This window comes from Dreissena polymorpha, chromosome 2 (assembly GCF_020536995.1).
Source record: "Dreissena polymorpha isolate Duluth1 chromosome 2, UMN_Dpol_1.0, whole genome shotgun sequence".
NCBI classification, from domain to species: Eukaryota; Metazoa; Mollusca; class Bivalvia; order Myida; family Dreissenidae; genus Dreissena; species Dreissena polymorpha.
Genome location: NC_068356.1, coordinates 104212435 through 104230338, shown reverse-complemented (window position 1 = coordinate 104230338; position 17904 = coordinate 104212435). Strand labels below are relative to the sequence as shown.

The following is a 17904-nucleotide window of genomic DNA, read 5'->3' as shown; positions in this document are numbered from 1 at the left end:
CCTTTCCAAATTTGCACAGTGTCTTTATATCAATGAGGACACGAACCCTACAAAAAATGAGCATTATTGGTCCATGAAGTACAGAATTACCTCCCCTTGAATTGAGAAAATGGTGTTTATGCAATAAAGTCCAAATTTTTCATCCAATTCTTTCCAAACTTGTAAGGATTTAGCATGGTTCAAACAAGGGAAACAACTACGGTTTATGCATGTTTTTTTATTACAGATTTGCCTCCCTTTAATTCATTCAAAATCTCATTTTACAGCAGAGATTCAAAATCTGACCTGTAAATGAGCCCCATATTTACTGCCAGTGCTAGGTTACCTTTTCCCATTTGATCATTCTTAAGTATTGGTCTTGTAATGCTGCTACTGCTTCTGCTACTGCTACTGCTACTACTACTACTTCTACTACTACTACTACTACTACTACTACTACTACTACTACTACTACCACTACTACTACTACTACTACTACTACTACTACTACTACTACTACTACTTCTACTACTTCTACTAGTACTACTACTACTAGTACTACTACCACCACCACCACCACCACCACCACCACCACCATTACTACTTCTACTACTACTGCCACTACTACAACTACTATTACTACTACTACTACTACTACTACTACTACTACTACTACTACTACTACTACACCACCACCACCACCACCACCATTCACAGTGACAAAAAACGTATTCACACAATGGCTGCTACTACAACTTATAGCCCATATAGGGGGGCATGCATGTTTTACAAACAGCCCTTGTTTCTATGGGATTTTAACCACAACTGTTCATGTTTATCTCCGACACATATTTTTAGGTCACCTGTCATGAAGTGACACGGTGAGCTTATGTGATCGTGTGATGTCCGGCGTCCGTTGTGCATGCCTGCGTGTGTCCGTGCGTCCGTCCGTCAACAATTTGTTTGTGTAGACAGTAGAGGTTACAGTTTGCATCCAATCTTGATGAAATCCGGTTTGGGATTGTATTTGGGTCATCTGGGGTCAAAAACAAGGTCACTAGGTCAAATAATAGAACAACCTTCTGTAGACGATAGAGGTCACAGTTTTCATCCAATCTTTATGAAATTTGGTCAGAATGTTTATCTTGATGAAATCTGGGTTGGGATTTATTTGGGTCATCTGGTGTCAAAAACTAGGTCACTAGGTCAAATAATAGAAAAACCTTGTGTAGACATTAGAGATCACAGTTTTCATCCAACCTTTATGAAATTTGGTCAGAATTCTTGATGAAATCTGGGTGGGATTGTATTTGGGTCATCTGGGGTAAAAATCTAGACAATAGAGGTCACAGTTTTCATCCAATATTTATGAACTGTGGTCAGAATGTTTATCTTGATGAAATCTGGATTGGGATTGTATTTGGGTCATCTAGAGTCAGGAACTAGGTCAAATCATAGAAAAACATTGTTTAGACAATAGAGGTCATAGTTTTCATCTGATCTTAATGAGTCAGGTGAGCGATTCAGGGCCATCATGGCCCTCTTGTCTTAAGAATTCTAACTAGCTTATGGAAATGTGAAATACATCAGAATTACTTTACTTAATAAGCACATGTTCTTTTTCAAAAATCCATGTATACTGCACTTATATGCATAACGGTTACGTAATGTGAAATATTGTCACTGATTTCAGATGTATTCACGGATTTATTCTTATACCTTAAGATATCGGCACCAACTGCAAGAAAAACTGTATCTATGCACTAAAGATATTTCGCAAATGTATTTCAATAACTTGAGATATTTGCATAAATAAAGTTCTTAACGGTGTGTTTACATTCTGTCTAGCCCGTGTGTAGCCCCCTGAACACCCAGTTGATTCTGCACCCAAACCTCTGGGCTCTTCAGTTTCTGAGATTTTTTTATGTTTTTACTATAAACAGATATGGGATACAATTAACCCCCATGGGGTTTTAATTTTGACGCCAGGGACATGATTTGAAAAAACCACTGTGCGCTATTACTTTCCTCAGAATCAACCTTTAGCCTTGCGGTTTCAGAGAACTACATATTGTAGGTTTTCACTATATGTAAAAAGAAAGAAATTAACGAAAAAATTGGGGCAAAGAAGCATCATTCAATGTAATATGCCAAATATAACACCTGTGGAGTTGGGCGTTTAAGAGATTTTATACTCATTTTGCTTATAAAGTCTACACAAATTATGTGACACCATTTGGGGATTGGCCATTTTCTAACCTACGATTTGAACATGCTAAGTGGAGGACAACTAGACAATATAACAAAGAATATTACAGCCCTGAACCTTGTTGTATTAAAGAAGATGTCTGTTGTTTTCCATTTTGAAATCTCTTTTTAGCTGTGGTGACCTACATATGCAACAAACTGATACAATTAGAAAAACTATGAAAAGGGTTACCCAAGGATCAGTCCTGTGATGTTGCATTAAAATTTGTCAAAGGGTTCAGGAGAAGTTGTAAGAAGAAAATTTGTGTACTAGCACACACTAACAGATGAAGTGAAAACACTTTATCCTAAGAGCTCTTAATAAGCACCATGTGCTCAGGTGAGCTTAAAATTATATACTTAAATGAGTACAATCAACAATAACAGATGTACATTTAATTACCATAACAGATCACACATACCGTAAACACATATGTCTGTCATGTTGTAAAAAATTTCAATAACAACCTGCATCATCTTGCCACACAATTATCACCCACTTTCAACTAATAACAGCTCTCATAACTACACTTTTGCATTAAGACATTAAATTTTGTTACATATAGCTATCACAAAGAAGGTCACAACACCACTGGCTATGAGGCCTGATATTCTTTTAGCAGCTGACCAGCTATCACGAGTCTCTGTATTTCACTTGTTCCCTCGTATATTTCTGTGATCCTTGCGTCCCTGTAGTGGCGTTCTGCTGGCATGTCCCGCACGTAACCCATGCCTCCAAGCACTTGGATGGCCTGCAAGGGGACAAGATTGGCTTACACCTACACATTGACACTATTAAATGTGTTGTATCACCACATAAAAAAACCTTTTGTCATCAGAAATCGGCTCAAAATGCTGTTTAATCAAACTTTCGATTTTTATACCCAAAACATGGTTAGGTTACAGATGAATATGTTTCACATTGATTTTCAAAGTATGTTAATATTATCAACATATAAAGATAATTTACATTCTTAAATATTGTTCTTAAATTTAGAATAATATTCATGTTGCATAACTACATCATAATTGGTCTCTTATTATATTGTAACAGCTGACAGCACTATTGATGCCAAAACACACATAACAATGTTAGGGCAGACAGTTTTCTGAGGAAATGTCTGCCTCTTTCTAATACACACCTGGTGAGCAACTTGGGTGGCTGCCTCAGATGCTGCCAACTTAGCCATGGCTGCTTCCTGGGGGTCAGAAAAACACAATTGTATTGCAACTCAAATGTATTTGAAATCAGCTGTAGAACTAGCAACAGAGAAATTAGTATTTTTTTAGATGAATGTTTAAAATCACACCAGCATTTTTGCATACAATATAAAGATCACAAGTCTTGTGTTTCATGAAACATTAATGAAAAATATCTTTAAAAGACTTAATTAAATTTTAACAAGATTGTTTTTTAATTTATTCATATCAAAGATGATTACCAGTATTTTAGAACAATATTTATAATTCTAAGTGTTTCTGAAAGAAAGTCAACTGACATTAAAATTTGTTTTTTAAATTACAAAACTTCTTTTCTTCTTTTGTTTCAGTAAGATCCAATTTTCTCAATTAAACTGAATACAGCATACTGATAATCAGTGCAAGGTTTATGTGTATGGAAGGGGATCCACATATTAATGGTATCATTCCGACCACCTCCCCTACCTTTGTAAACGGTTTCTTGGCATCTTTCAGCATGGCAGCCTTCCATGTTAGCAGTCTTGCGCTCTCTATCTGCACTTCCATGTCCGCCAGTTTACTCTAGAGAAGCAAACACACTTCACTTTTGAACATCTATCTGAATAGACTTCTAGCAGGTTACAGGGGATAGCAGAAATACAACAGAAATACCATTCTCTAGACGACCCCCGAGTCTTTCAGTGGCTGGTCTGAACTACCGAGTAAAATGAACACCGCCTTAACTTTTCATATAAAGTTAGGCTCGAGTTCTGTTGACACTGTGTTACCACTAGGCCTCAGATCATTGGAAGACAAAGTGCTCTTGGATACAAAGACATTGTTCTTGAAAAATAAATGTTCATGTATTCTCTTATTTAAGTTAAAAACAGTGAATTTTGCTAACATACTGTCAGCCTATTCTTTCAACTCACAAAAGGTAATTGTCTCAATTTCCTAGATACCAAATATAAATCAATGCGTTTCTTTTATTTTTACAGATTTCATTTTGAAATGGAAGCAATGGCTGTTTCGGTTCTAAATGCTGGTGTTGATAATAAATTACTTGAAACACAAATATAACATTCTATATGATGACACAACTAAAATAACCATCTGAAAAGTAAAATCACTTCATAGTTTCTGATGGGTTCAGTCTAACACCATGTGGATAACAGCCTTTACTGCTCTAAAGCTCAGAGAAGTATTATTATTGTTTGGCAGATATGAAGACCCTTTAAGATAAGATTGTACTTTTTTATGATATACTTATCAATATCTTACATCCTACAAAAATGACCTAATTGTCTTAATGCGGTCACATGCACATGATCTATTTTCCATACAACCAGAGTTATTTCCTTATTTGTTGTTTTTGTTCACCCCAAATAATCAAGTAGTCGGTTGAGATATAATCGCTCTCTCGTATGGTTACAGGTATGAAATTACTGAGGGTGTTTACCCAATACACCATCAGTTACTAACAGTGTAACTTATAATATTCTGCCCCACTTAAATTATGAGAAACCATTGATACTAGCATTTTCTGCTTTCATGTCATACTAGAAGGCGGATTATTAAATACAAAATGTAATAGCAATTCAACTTGTATGCATATGTCTGTTTGCGTATGGGCTTAAAACCAAACATAAAGATAATATATTTCATTATATATTTGATTATATATTGTACTTTTGAGTCTGCATAATCCTATATGTACTTTAAAGTAATAAGGTTAGTGCTGATGAAAACAGTAAAACTGTCATATTAAAAGTAGTGTGGCTTTTAAATATAAAACAAATGTATTATTTTATTTTTTACCTTCTGTTTTTAGTACTGAATATAAAAAAGAACAATTTTTAACACAAAGGATTATGCAACCACAGAATAAAACCGTGACAAGCACCTTACCTGTATCATCTGTAGTTTTGAGATGGGGTTTCCAAAGGCCTCCCGTTTCTGGGCATACTCAATTGCACATTCAAAGGCTGCCTGGAAAAAAACAACCAGAGTGGAAACCTTTCCAGTAAATTTACATGAAACGTACGTATACAGCTAGTAAACAGTCACTATGTAGTTGCAAGTTCTTTATATACAAAGTAAATTATTATAAGTCACTTTTATTCACAATGCAAAACTCCCATTGGTCATCGTGACATAGAAATACTGTCAGACCCAGCAGGAAAAAAATTACTGTCCAAAAAATACTGTCGCCTGCTAAAATATTATATTATTATACCTCACTTTTATTCACAATGCTTAACTCCCATAGGCCATCCTGACATAGAAATACTATCAGACCCAGCGGGAATAAATTTACTGTCCAAAATATACTGTATCCCGCTGCCATAGCAATCACGTGCCATCAGCGGGAAAAAATTTACTGACAAAAAAATACTGTATCCCGCTGCCTTAGCAATCACGTGCGGAATGTTCGAAAATTATACTGTCCCATTCGCGCATGCGCAGTACGCAGTTGTGCGTGTCCGTTGTATTTGGATAATTAAAATATCGATTGCAGCTGAAACTGTGTGGTAGAATAGATTAATGCCATTATTTAAGCTTTGACAGGAGTCAAAAAGAAAATCAATTTAGTATAAACGACACGCTTACCTCAAAGGCAACTTTAATCCAATGCTAATAACAATAAAGTTACAACGATTTACGCTTCCAGTGTGTGTTCTTAAGGTGTTATGCATGACAAAAACACAATCCGAAATACGTTTTGGATTCGTTCGATGCTTTAAACAAATTTTTTACTGTTAAAAACACCACCACGTCCATATTGTTGTCCCAAAATGTTTCGTCACCGAAATGACGTCACACAAGTACGTCATAAATTTCGTAATCAAGTGATGAAAATAAAATACGGAAAGCTGGTTCTGTAATATATTTTCAAAGAAATAATTGACGAATTAACAAAATTGATGGGATAAATTGATTACTAGGTCGGTGCCGAATAAAGCGAAGTTCATTTTGCTCTGCCCGTAAATCTGAACCACTCAACATATTTATGGTTGTTCATTGCTGAAATTAAATTCAATTATTGAATATAAAAATTGTTCATGGTTCATATAAATTGTTCATGTTTGAATAGTTTATTCGGTATAATAATATATATTACATGTCTGACAGGGTGACAGTAAATTTGTCAACTTTCGGAAAAATACTGTCAACCTTGGCTTCGCCTCGGTTGACAGTATTTCCTCAAGTTGACAAATTTACTGTCACCCTGTCAGTCATGTAATATTTATATATTATTATACCTCACTTTTATTTACAATGCTAAACTCCAATAGGCCATCGTGACATAGAAATACTGTCAGACCCAGCGGAAATAAATTTACTGTCCAAAATATACTGTATCCCGCTGCCATAGCAATCAAGTGCCCCCAGCGGGAAAAGATTTACTGACAAAAAAATACTGTATCCCGCTGCCTTAGCAATCACGTGCGGAATGTTCGAATGCTTCGCCTCGGTTGACAGTATTTCCTCAAGTTGACAAATTTACTGTCACCCTGTCAGCCATGTAATATTTATATACTGTCCTATTCGCGCATGCCCAGTACGCAGTTTTGCATTTCCATTGTAAACAGACGATTCATATTGTTCATGTTCGAATAGTTTTTTCGATATAATAAAATAAATGTTACATTACATATCTGACAGGATGACAGTAAATTTGTCAACTTGAGGAAAAATACTGTCAACCTCGGCTTCTCCTCAGTTGACAGTATTTCCTCAAGTTGACAAATTTACGGTCAGTCTGTCATCCTGTCAAACATGTAATATTTATATATTGTAACTATTAAAAAATAATCATCAAGCAATACAATAAATGGGAACGTTTCATTCAATTGAGCATACATTTTTTAATGTCTAACATGTCTTAGTAAAATGTAATACTTTAAGTATTGACTTTGAACCAGTATCTGATGATCTTAATTATTTAATACAGATGCAATATGTTCATCCACATCCCTTAATCTGAAAACAAATATATACTGCTTCCACACACAATTTACCTGTGCTATACCAAGAGCCTGTGATGCAATACCAATTCTACCTGCATCAAGAGTTTGCTGAAATCAGAACATGCATAAGCTGAAATTCAGGTTATGTCTTGGACAACAATACAAGAGTCCTAGGAAGGCGCTTAAGAAACCGATTCTGATTACATGCATGATGTTTAATGGTTCAATTTAATAACTATCTCTTAAAACTCATTTGAATCACAGTGTTTGATTTTAGTCTCAAAAGTTGAGACCACTAATGAGAAAACATGAATTTTGTAGGGAAAAAAAAGTTATATGTCATTCAATTAACAATGGCAACACACTGAACTATTCTTTTGCTTTGATAATAAAATGAATATACCATGTCTGTGACCTGACATAAAGAAACTTTATTATTTGAAGTTTACATTAAGAATCAGTAGTATTTAAAAGTTTCAATCTGACCATGTCTCAGAGAAAAAAAAACATGCTATTACAGTTATCGACATTAGCCAGTATAAAAAGGTACATAACTCTACTAAATTCATGAAAGAGTCATGTGTACTTGTTGGTGCCTTGTATAAACACATTAAAGATTATCAAGTTTCTATTGAATACCTGTAGTCAAATAGATATAATAAGGTGCTGAATGCAAATGTTAACAAGAGCATTATTCTGACTAGAACGAATGGATGAGTTTAAAAGCTTTGAAATATCTCATGAAAATTAAAACTGAAAGTGAATGTGACATTTATTGAAAGTCCTTTTCCCCATACCATTGCAATTTTAAAACCAAAGCCTTCCTCGCCCAGCATGTTTTCCTTTGGTATTCTACAGTCTTCAAATATGAGGTTACATGTGGAGGAGGCCCTTATGCCCAGCTTGTCTTCCTTCTTTCCCAGGGAGAGACCTGCTGTGGGCTTAGGAACGATGAAGGCACTGATTCCCTGAAACAACCCATTGGTAATCTCCAAGAGCCATGAAACTAAATTGTTACATTGAATATTTAAAAAAATCGATTTTGAGTAAAAGCAATCTGGTTTGTACGTAAGACCTATGACAGAAGCCAGAATTGTGAATATATGTGACTCAAAATAATTGATAATCATTTATTACAACAATGACTAAACCAATTATAATTAGTTTAAACCTATTTATTTTAGCTTGATTGAAGTGAAAGCCCCAGGCTTATATTAACACACCCCGAGTCCCTTCCCTGTGCCTATAACAAGTACTTGTTGTCTTTGGGGAAATCTAGAGAACACTCCCCTAGTGGGGATCAAACCCGTGACCTCCTGAACGCTAGGCGGACACCATGATATCCATTACGCCACGGCGAACAGCAAAATTATAATAGGAAGGCAAACAGTGCCAAGTATAAAATATGTTTGTTTATCTGCATGTAACATAGACTAATTATTATGCCCTGTATTCACTCATTGCTACTTGTGCTAACACACATCAGGAGATCTTCACTTTAACAAATAATTATCATTGATCATATTTATATTACCAGTTTCTATACACAACTTTTTATTGTTGTTAGGATTACCTTGTGTTTTTTACTTTTGTCAGTTGTGGCAAACACCTATAAGAGTCAACATTTAGAGCATTACATTTTAAAAAGGTATTATCTATCAAAAGCAAATTCCATTTAACAAAAAAAATACTTTTATGGCATATATTTCAATCACAATACATACAGATTGATTTCTGTAAGCTCTGTAATATATATCTTGATTATTTTAACTTATAAATAACGATAATAACATCAGGTGGAATAAAGTGAGCTCTTACTACAGTGGCCTCTGCCTCGTAGCCATTGGTGATCCAGGACTTGGTTCCATTGAGAACCCACTGGTCTCCATGACGACGTGCAGTGGTTGATGCAGCACCAGCATCACTTCCATTGCCTTGAAAAGTGTAGACATGGAATTATATTATGATAAAAAATCTTCCCCATCAATACATGAACATACTGTATTAAACATTTAAATACGAAAAAAAATAAATACAAAAAACATATTTCCTTATAGTGTTTTCTGTTATTGTATCATACTAATAGCTGGACTACTTTTATACTTCAAATAAAGTTTCTGATTGGCTTCCAAACATTGTCATTCCCCGAAAAATCCTAGAACATACATACCTTAGGATTTATTTTGATTTTTAAGAAATATTTTGTTGAAAATGGGATGTCCCAAAACAGTGACCTTGACTATTAGTCAACTTTAATACAATTTTGTACTTAAATGTATATTTTCTGTCATTCACATGATATAATATTTCTGAAGACATGTTTGATGTTGCACATCTGTAATAGTTACAGGGTTGTTATGAAAAATTAAACCTGAACATTTATTTGAGAACATGACATATTGCCTGCCACAAAACTAGAGTTTGTGTTTTTACCAAATACTTTATTAGTTTATTTAATTATAATTATTGTGTAAACCCAAGCAATGTCTGAATATAAGCTACCACCTACACATATTTGATTGCAAAACCACCAGCACAACTCAAGTTAATGAACCTAAACTGTTTTCCTATTTTTAGAAACAGTGACCTTCACCTGACTTGCATCAACTGCCATGCCAAGGTCAGTCTGATTGTATGCAAGCTACACACCAAATTCCAGCACAAGAACTCAAAATCAGGTATTCAGTTACACTTTTTTTAATATTTAGTAACAGTGACCTAGACCTTAAAGGTCGAGCATTCAAACATTTGACTGATTTTTTTTAAGTACTACAAGGGGCATAATTCTGCTAAAAAGCAGATCAGAAATATAAGCCTAGATCAGCGAACTTGCATAATTATCCCAAATATGCATCATCCATGTTAAGTTTCAATTGAATACATGTAGTAGTTACAGAGATATGTACTAAATGCATGCAAACCTTATTCAAAATTTCATTTTACTAAGACTTTAATCTTATTTTGTATGTACAAAAAGAGGCATAATTCAGCTAAAATGCTGGTCATAGTATTAGGTCTTCATAAGTGACTGATTTTAAAGACCCTCAAAAAATGTTTTATTCTATTTAAATATCTGTAATGCATATAGAAAAATACAAGGATGTTGCACAATCAGTTGACCTGAACTTTATAACTAACTCACAAGATGACCCTAAACATGTAAATGAAAAATATACAAAATATACATAATTCTGCTTAATTTCAGGTCAGAGTTATGGAACTTGGTCAGTGACCTTACACAATGACCCTAAACACAAGTGCAAAGTTTCAATGGAATGTCAGATGTAACCTTAAACAAGACTATTGCCAAGCAATATGGTCCCCTACTGGTGAAACTCCACCATTTTCAACAATATTTCTAGTCTATTTGTTGCCATAGCAACCAGAATTCTTCACGTAGGAACAAAATGAAATGACGCGCATAATCTCCATATTGCCATCTGTCCATATATCAAGTTTCATTAAAAAATATGAAGAACTTTTTAAGTTATCGCAGGATCCACCATTTTCAGCAATATTTCTAGTCTACTTGATGCCATAGCAACTAGAATTCTTGACGTAGGAACAAAATTAAATGGCATGCATAATCTCCATATTGAGATCTGTGCATGTTTCCAGTTTCATGAAAAAATATGAAGAACTTTTAAAGTTATCGCAGGATCCAGAAAAGTGTGACAGACTGACTGACAGACAGACAGAGCCCAAACCATAAGTCCCCTCCATAAGTCCCCTCATAAGTTTCACCGGTAGAAGACAATAAAGAATCATGCAGACACTACCACTAACAAATTGATGAGTAGTATAGCTTGTTTATTTGGTGAAAAGTCACAATAAAAGGTACATAATAAATTGAATATTACGCTAATTACACTAAGTTGTAGAATAGTGTTCTGAGAACTTGTATCAGTCATTGTCTCGGAATACAACACAAGCATTATCAATATTCTATATATGGTATACATGTATAATAGCTACCAGTATGGTAAATGCTTATGTCAGGAACCAACACTAGATTGCCATGTGTAAATACCTGGTTCACTGAGGGCAAAGCAGCCAACCCTGTCTCCGTTGACGAATGGTCTCAAAAATGTCTCCTTTTGTGCAGGTGTAGCATATGCTTTGATTGGACCAAGATAAAGTGACTGAAATTTTTGCCACACATTATTCTCAATTAAATTATTATTAAAATAATATAATAACAGATCACCCATTTAACTCTTTACTGCTCAGGTATGCATTTTAATTAGAAAATGAGATTAAATTAAAGACTTTCCTTAATATATACCAGTGCTAAAGGCTTTATTTCCAACTCTAAAAAACTGATATGCAGCAAAAAAAATAAGATCTAAAAAGAGCACCGCATAACGGGTGCCATGCTCTGCTGCGAAAGCTTGTCAGATTTTTTTTTTTTAGAGGTCACAGTGACTTTGACCTTTGACCTAGTGACCCAAAATGGGTGTGGCGTGTAGAACTCATCAAAGTGCATCTACATATGAAGTTTCAAAGTTGTAGGTGGAAGCACTTTGATTTTAGAGGCAATGTTAAGGTTTTTGTTAAAGTTTAATATTAGAGTATACAGTGACCTTGACGTTTGACCTAGTGACCCAAAAATGGGTGTGGCGTGTAGAACTCATCATGGTGCATCTACATATGTAGTTTTAAAGTTGTAGGTGGAAGCACTTTGATTTTAGAGCCAATGTTAAGGTTGTAGCACGATGCCTACGGTGGTCGGCGGACGTCGGATGAGCTGGCTATGACAATAGCTCGGGTTTTCTCCGAAAACAGCCTCACTAAAAATCAGGCAAGTACATCACACGCTCTTTGGCTTTTGCTTATTGCATCAAGAATATTTTCATTTTGCTTCTGACCAAAAAAGAATTAACACATACACCTATATTGTGTAAAACATAACTATCAAATTCTTGAGAACTGTTGTATGAGAGTTCAATCATACCAGTAAGACTAACAAGTTGATATTAGAAATATTGTTCAGTTTAATTCATACATAGAAATTTTTACTATAAGACTGGGTGTGGTCAAATCAAAAATAAATCCATTACATTTAACCTACATTGTTGACACTCATGATGACGCCTGTTGTTGCACAACCTCTGCTGATCTCTTCCATGGCTATGGCATAGGCCAGGTAATCCAAACCTGTCCCCCCATCCTCCTCCCCCACATCAATAGCCAGCAGACCCAGCTCACCTAGCATCTTCACCTGAATTGAGTATTGAGATAATTGATATAGGGATTAAATTGATGCAGTCGTGAAGACAAACATCTGTCCTGTGGACTCAGAATTGACGTGTGATTATTTTTAACAACAAGAGCTGTTTGTAAAACATGCATGCCCCCCATATGGGCTGTCAGTTGTAGTGGCAGCCATTGTGTGAATACGTTTTTTGTCACTGTGACCTTGACCTTTGACCTAATGAAAGTTATCATCCGGAAAATTGGGGGGGGGGGTGATATCCTCTATTCATTAAACATGAAATTTTAACTTATTGCATTTGTTTCCCCTGTATAGAAGAAAGATATAATAGTGTATTACCTCCCCTGTCCTGCTTATATTTATATTAATCAACAAAATTAAACATTAACACAATATTTTATATACAAAATATACAAAAAAAATCATATTCTGATAATATTTTTACTGATCCACTTTATTTTACTCAAAGGATGATGTTTCATTGGACTGATAATTATAGATTTAGGATTACAGACCAGTTGCTTCAGTTATATTGTTCAGAGTTCGCCCTGTTGGCCGCGTATGTATTCTTGAGTTATGATCCAAAAATCATTTTACTATTTCGGGTCACCGTGACCTTGACCTTTGACCTAGTGACCTCAAAATCAATAGGGGTCATCTGCGAGTCATGATCAATGTACCAATGAAGTTTCATGATCCTAGGCCCAAACGTTCTTGAGTTATCATCTGACAACCACCTGGTGGACGGACCGACAGACCGACCGACAGACCGACATGAGCAAAGCAATATACCCCCTCTTCTTTGAAGGGGGGTATAAAAAGTAATGTACTTAAATATGCTTAACTCTACGTTTCCTATATTAAGCACAAACATCACCGACCCATTTAATATGCAATGAGGGTTTCATTACAATAAAAATAACTGATAAAGTATGTGACTTTAAAAGGATTGCAAATGGGTCAGCTTTGTTTTTTAAGGCCACATTGTATGTTTTTTCTAAAATCTAGCCCATCTCATGTAGTGTTTTCTCCAAGCCCTTTTTGCATGGCGCTGTGCCAGGCTGCCATTCTAAATCGCCATTTTGCCATTTTCAAAGGCAAAAGCTGCCACGCATCCTTATTGATATCAACTTAATTGCCTATTGACCAAACTTTGCACATGTTACTCCCTTTCATGTACAAATCCTCTTTTTGAATTGACTGCGCCATGCCCCTATGGCCTCTAAGGAAAAATACTATCATGATACGTCTGTTGGTAAAGTACACTTTCATAGATAATGGAAAACATAAATGTACATGTATGTAACAATTATCATATGTTTGCAACCTTTATAAATCTGGCTCAAAAAAAACGTAAGTGATCTTGTCCAAACACAAAATTCTAAGACAAAACAGCCTGATAATGTTTTGCAATTAACTAATAAATTAACAATTAACTAATGAACACTAAATTTTCTTTGTAAACACTCAATCATGAGTGGAGATCTATTTCTTTTTCACAAATCATTAAAATATAGTATTAACTTAAGAGAGGGATAAAATTCCTACTTGCCATAGTATACATGTTGATAAACAACTCCCATTTGTCTGCATTTGCATGACTTACTTGTGAACCCAAACACAAAATCATGCTTAAGACCAATGGTGCACAAAAATGTGCTCATCATTACCACCCAGGGTTTTTTCTGCTATTTGAACAAGGCTGTAAAACAAACCAGATCACAAAGCAAAGGGACCTGATCCCAAACCCAAATTGTAAAATAAATCCCTATTTAAAAAAAAACACAACAAGACATGTGTTTGTCAGAAACACAGTGCCCCCTATTGCGCCGCTTTGAAAAAAAATTCAATATATCATTTGGCAGGTTAAGAAGTTATCTCCCTTTTAAAGCTTATTACTTCCCTTGGATTGTATTTTTTTACTTTTGACCTTTAAGGATGACCTTGACCTTTCGCCACTTAAAATGTGCAGGTATGCCAAATATCAAGTTGCTATCTTCAATATTCAAAAAGTTATGACCAAACTTTAACGAAGGTTAAAGTTTTAGGAAAGAAAAATACAATGATATTTGACCTTTGACCTTGAAAGATGACCTTGAATTTTTACCACTCAAAGTAAAAAGACAGACAGACAGACAAGCTGAACACAATATACCCCCAATCATTCGATCACGGGGCTAAAAAAATGGGGGAAAGAAATGTCTTATGATTATTATATCTTAATTTTATTTCATAAACATTTAATAAAGTACATAACTATAACTGTTTGCACAAATTGCATTTTCTCTCAAAATGGCCTGATGTATCAAAATTTGTGGATAAAACAATCCTAATTTGTTCCGTTTTGCTGTTAAAAAAACGCAAATTTGCCATTTTTTAATTAAAAAAATTCCACTTTGACCAAACTCCTTTTCCCAAAATGGCTAGAAAACTCCCTGCTGCCATTTTCAGAAAGATTGCCTGTCAGGACTAGAGCTAGCAATCTTGCAACAACAGTTCATGTTTTATTGTTTTCATCAGAATAAATTATGCTTTAATTCATGACATTAATGGAACATTTCGATATCCATTGAATTCTTGAATAAAATATAGACCATTTACCGTAATTACTCTATGTTTTCGGACACTTAAAAATAATTTATTTTTTTTGTGTCCGAAAACATAGATACGAAAAATATTCAGAAAATGCAGGTGTCAGAAAACTTAGAGTCGAAAACTGAAGTGTACGAAAATAGCGTCAATTGTATCAACGACTACCGGTAATAGCATGCGCTTGTAAAATACCATGCCGTATAGTATAAATTACAGTTATATATATCTGCACTGCATTTTAAATAATTTTAAATGCTTAATGTATTTGAACAGAAAGTTACTACAAGAATGTACTTTGACCAACGAGTTCAAAGATGAGAATGTGACGTACCGATACTCGCTAGTATGAACCTGTAATTAACGCGAAAAAAGCAAACTATGAATTCTTTGTTTGTTCATTTAAGATACCGATAGTTGTTTTCTAACACCTTCCATTGTTCGTAAAACTTGCAAAAGGGTGCATCACACTTTGAAGCAGTTTAATATTTGTCACAGTTATTTTACTTAGAAGGGGTAGGACCATTGCGGTGGATAATTGAACTGTTAATCGGTACTGCCCCTGGTAAGTGTCATAACGCTTTTGCTATCAGGGCGAAACCATTGTTTATACCGGTTTACAAGGTAATTTACTCAATAACACAATGTAATGGTCCGTTGCCCTCAGGCATGCACCTTCCATGTTTTATGATGTTAATCTGGTTGTAAAACCCCATGATCGAAGTGTCATTAGATATCGAAAACAGGACCGAAATTTGGTAAAATAGCGCTGTACATTATTCTATCCGAAAACTTAGAGGCATAAATAATGGATGAAAAATCGTGTGTGCGAAAATTAAGAGTCATGAAAAATAATTATTTTTGCTAAAAAAGGGGGTGTCCGAAAACTTAGTGTCCGAAAACATAGAGTTATTACGGTAGATATGATTTCAAATAATTATAAATACCAATTTAACTTTATTAAATAACAATTTAAATGAGAAAGATTGATGCCTGTTTCTTTGGAAATGTGCTGTCCATATCAATCTTGCTAGCGATGGGTTTAAGTTCCTTATCTGCAAAGTCTCTGCATGTTTGTCGTAGCATTTGGTGGGTCTCTGACAAAATGGGCCATCCATTTGAAATGCAGCGAGAATTCTGCCATCCAACAGTTCCTGGGGTAAATGGAAATATAAAATGACATTTTATGACTGGCTTCGGATATTTTATTGGGACAGTCATCACTACCGATACCATAGATAGATTTATTTCAACATAAAATGCATAGATTTACATGGCAGCATGTTATAAACACACAATAAGTAATAAAAACAACCTGCATGTATAAACAAAGCCATGTCAATCAACATAATACGTTAAGGATTGCACAATAAAGGGTTTGCAATTAAACCCCTATTTCCATTGTGGTCCTTTAGTTACAATATTGTATGACATAGGTGACAACGTTTTGCATCACAGTATATAGTAATATCACATTAATAATAATGAAAGACATATGACATATTTAAGTTACACTAACCTAAATGCATAGAATATATTCTGATAAGTTCTAGACTAGACATTATTAAGAAGTTATCACAATTTAACTGTTTAAAAATTAACATAAAATTATTTGCCATGCTAAAGAATAATCATACAGCAACTAGATAAGGCACAATAAATCTATCTATATTAACATTCATATAAAATCAACAGGAAGAAATCTTAAAGAGATGCATATTAAAAATCTATCTGGCTTAAAAAATGCTCCCTAACACTGTGTTTAAAAGATAAAATACTTTTGCAATCTCTAATATGCTGAGGAAGGGAGTTCCAGAGAGTACACCCATTGAAAGCAAATGACTTTTTGCTAGAACCCTTGGAATAGCATACCTATTGCAATCATGCATGTTAATATTGGCATTAGGTGAGTCTGACTGTGTTCTAACTCTGAACCTAGTATCCTTATTGTGAATATTACTGACTGGAGTAAAATTATCTCCCATATATAGCGGAGCCAACTTAGAGCTAATTTTAAAAACATGACAAAGTGTGATCTGGTTTACTAGACTTTCAATAGGCAATCACTTAAGTCTAGTAAAGTGTTCTTAAGACTTTACCTATGTGAGACATAGGATGTAAATTTAATATGAACCTGATAAGTTTATTTTGGGTGACATGTAACTTGTTTTTTAACATTTGAGTTAAACCAAGTTTTTAAGCTTGTTGCAGGTACCATGCCTTAAAATATTCAACATAATTCTCGTAGTACTTATATAAATCTTTTAACGTTATACTTCATAACCTTTAAGTTGTTTGTGCATAATCCTAATAACATGAGAATCTAACGCTTGCTAATTAGAATTCTTGGTGAGATTGATAAAACTTCAGGTTATATTTGTGTTGAGTAGCGAGTGTTTCTTCTATAAAACGTACTTGTCGAGGAAACAGTAAATATCTTCGTGACAGTTCTTGTCAGTTTTCTAGCGGAAGCCATGTTTATACCAATAAGACGAAATATAATAATTGACCCAAAAGAGAATCTTATGAAAAGTACAACTAAGCGCGTTACTTTCGTGCATTGTGTGTACGTTTAAAAATTCATATTTAAATCGGGGGAAAGTTGGCCTGAAAAGTTGCTTGTTCCTACTCACCGGACCGACCCACAACTTGTTTTTCATATTAATGATTGAATTGTCGATCATGTTGTTAGATTCGATCATGTTAAAAATAACGGTTACAAAA

The 17904-nt window shown here is 34.6% G+C and overlaps 1 protein-coding gene across 1 annotated transcript; it reads right to left on the bottom strand.

Moving 5' to 3' along the window:
* Positions 1 to 2607: 2607 nt before the first annotated feature.
* LOC127868345 (short-chain specific acyl-CoA dehydrogenase, mitochondrial-like) lies at positions 2608 to 17684 on the bottom strand. Its single transcript, XM_052410030.1, has 12 exons — positions 17596 to 17684; positions 16174 to 16334; positions 12448 to 12597; positions 11407 to 11518; positions 9195 to 9310; positions 8950 to 8985; positions 8174 to 8344; positions 7428 to 7484; positions 5314 to 5394; positions 3892 to 3987; positions 3369 to 3425; positions 2608 to 2978 (listed from the first exon to the last, which is right to left on the bottom strand). Exons 1-12 carry the CDS (start codon positions 17654 to 17656, stop codon positions 2823 to 2825), a joined length of 1254 nt encoding a protein of 417 aa, XP_052265990.1. The 5' UTR covers positions 17657 to 17684; the 3' UTR covers positions 2608 to 2822.
* Positions 17685 to 17904: the final 220 nt, after the last annotated feature.

What these genes read in the sequence shown, in the direction of transcription:
- LOC127868345 (XM_052410030.1), bottom strand. Translation starts at nt 17,656, where the DNA reads ATGGCTTCCGCTAGAAAACTGACAAGAACTGTCACGAAGATATTTACT. An exon ending in CTTTGCCCTCAGTGAACCAG is followed by an intron (nt 9,311 to 11,406) that starts GTATTTACACAT and finishes ACACTTTTCAAG; the next exon opens with GCAATGGAAGTGATGCTGGT. An exon ending in TTGGTTTTAAAATTGCAATG is followed by an intron (nt 7,485 to 8,173) that starts GTATGGGGAAAA and finishes TTCTGATTTCAG; the next exon opens with CAAACTCTTGATGCAGGTAG.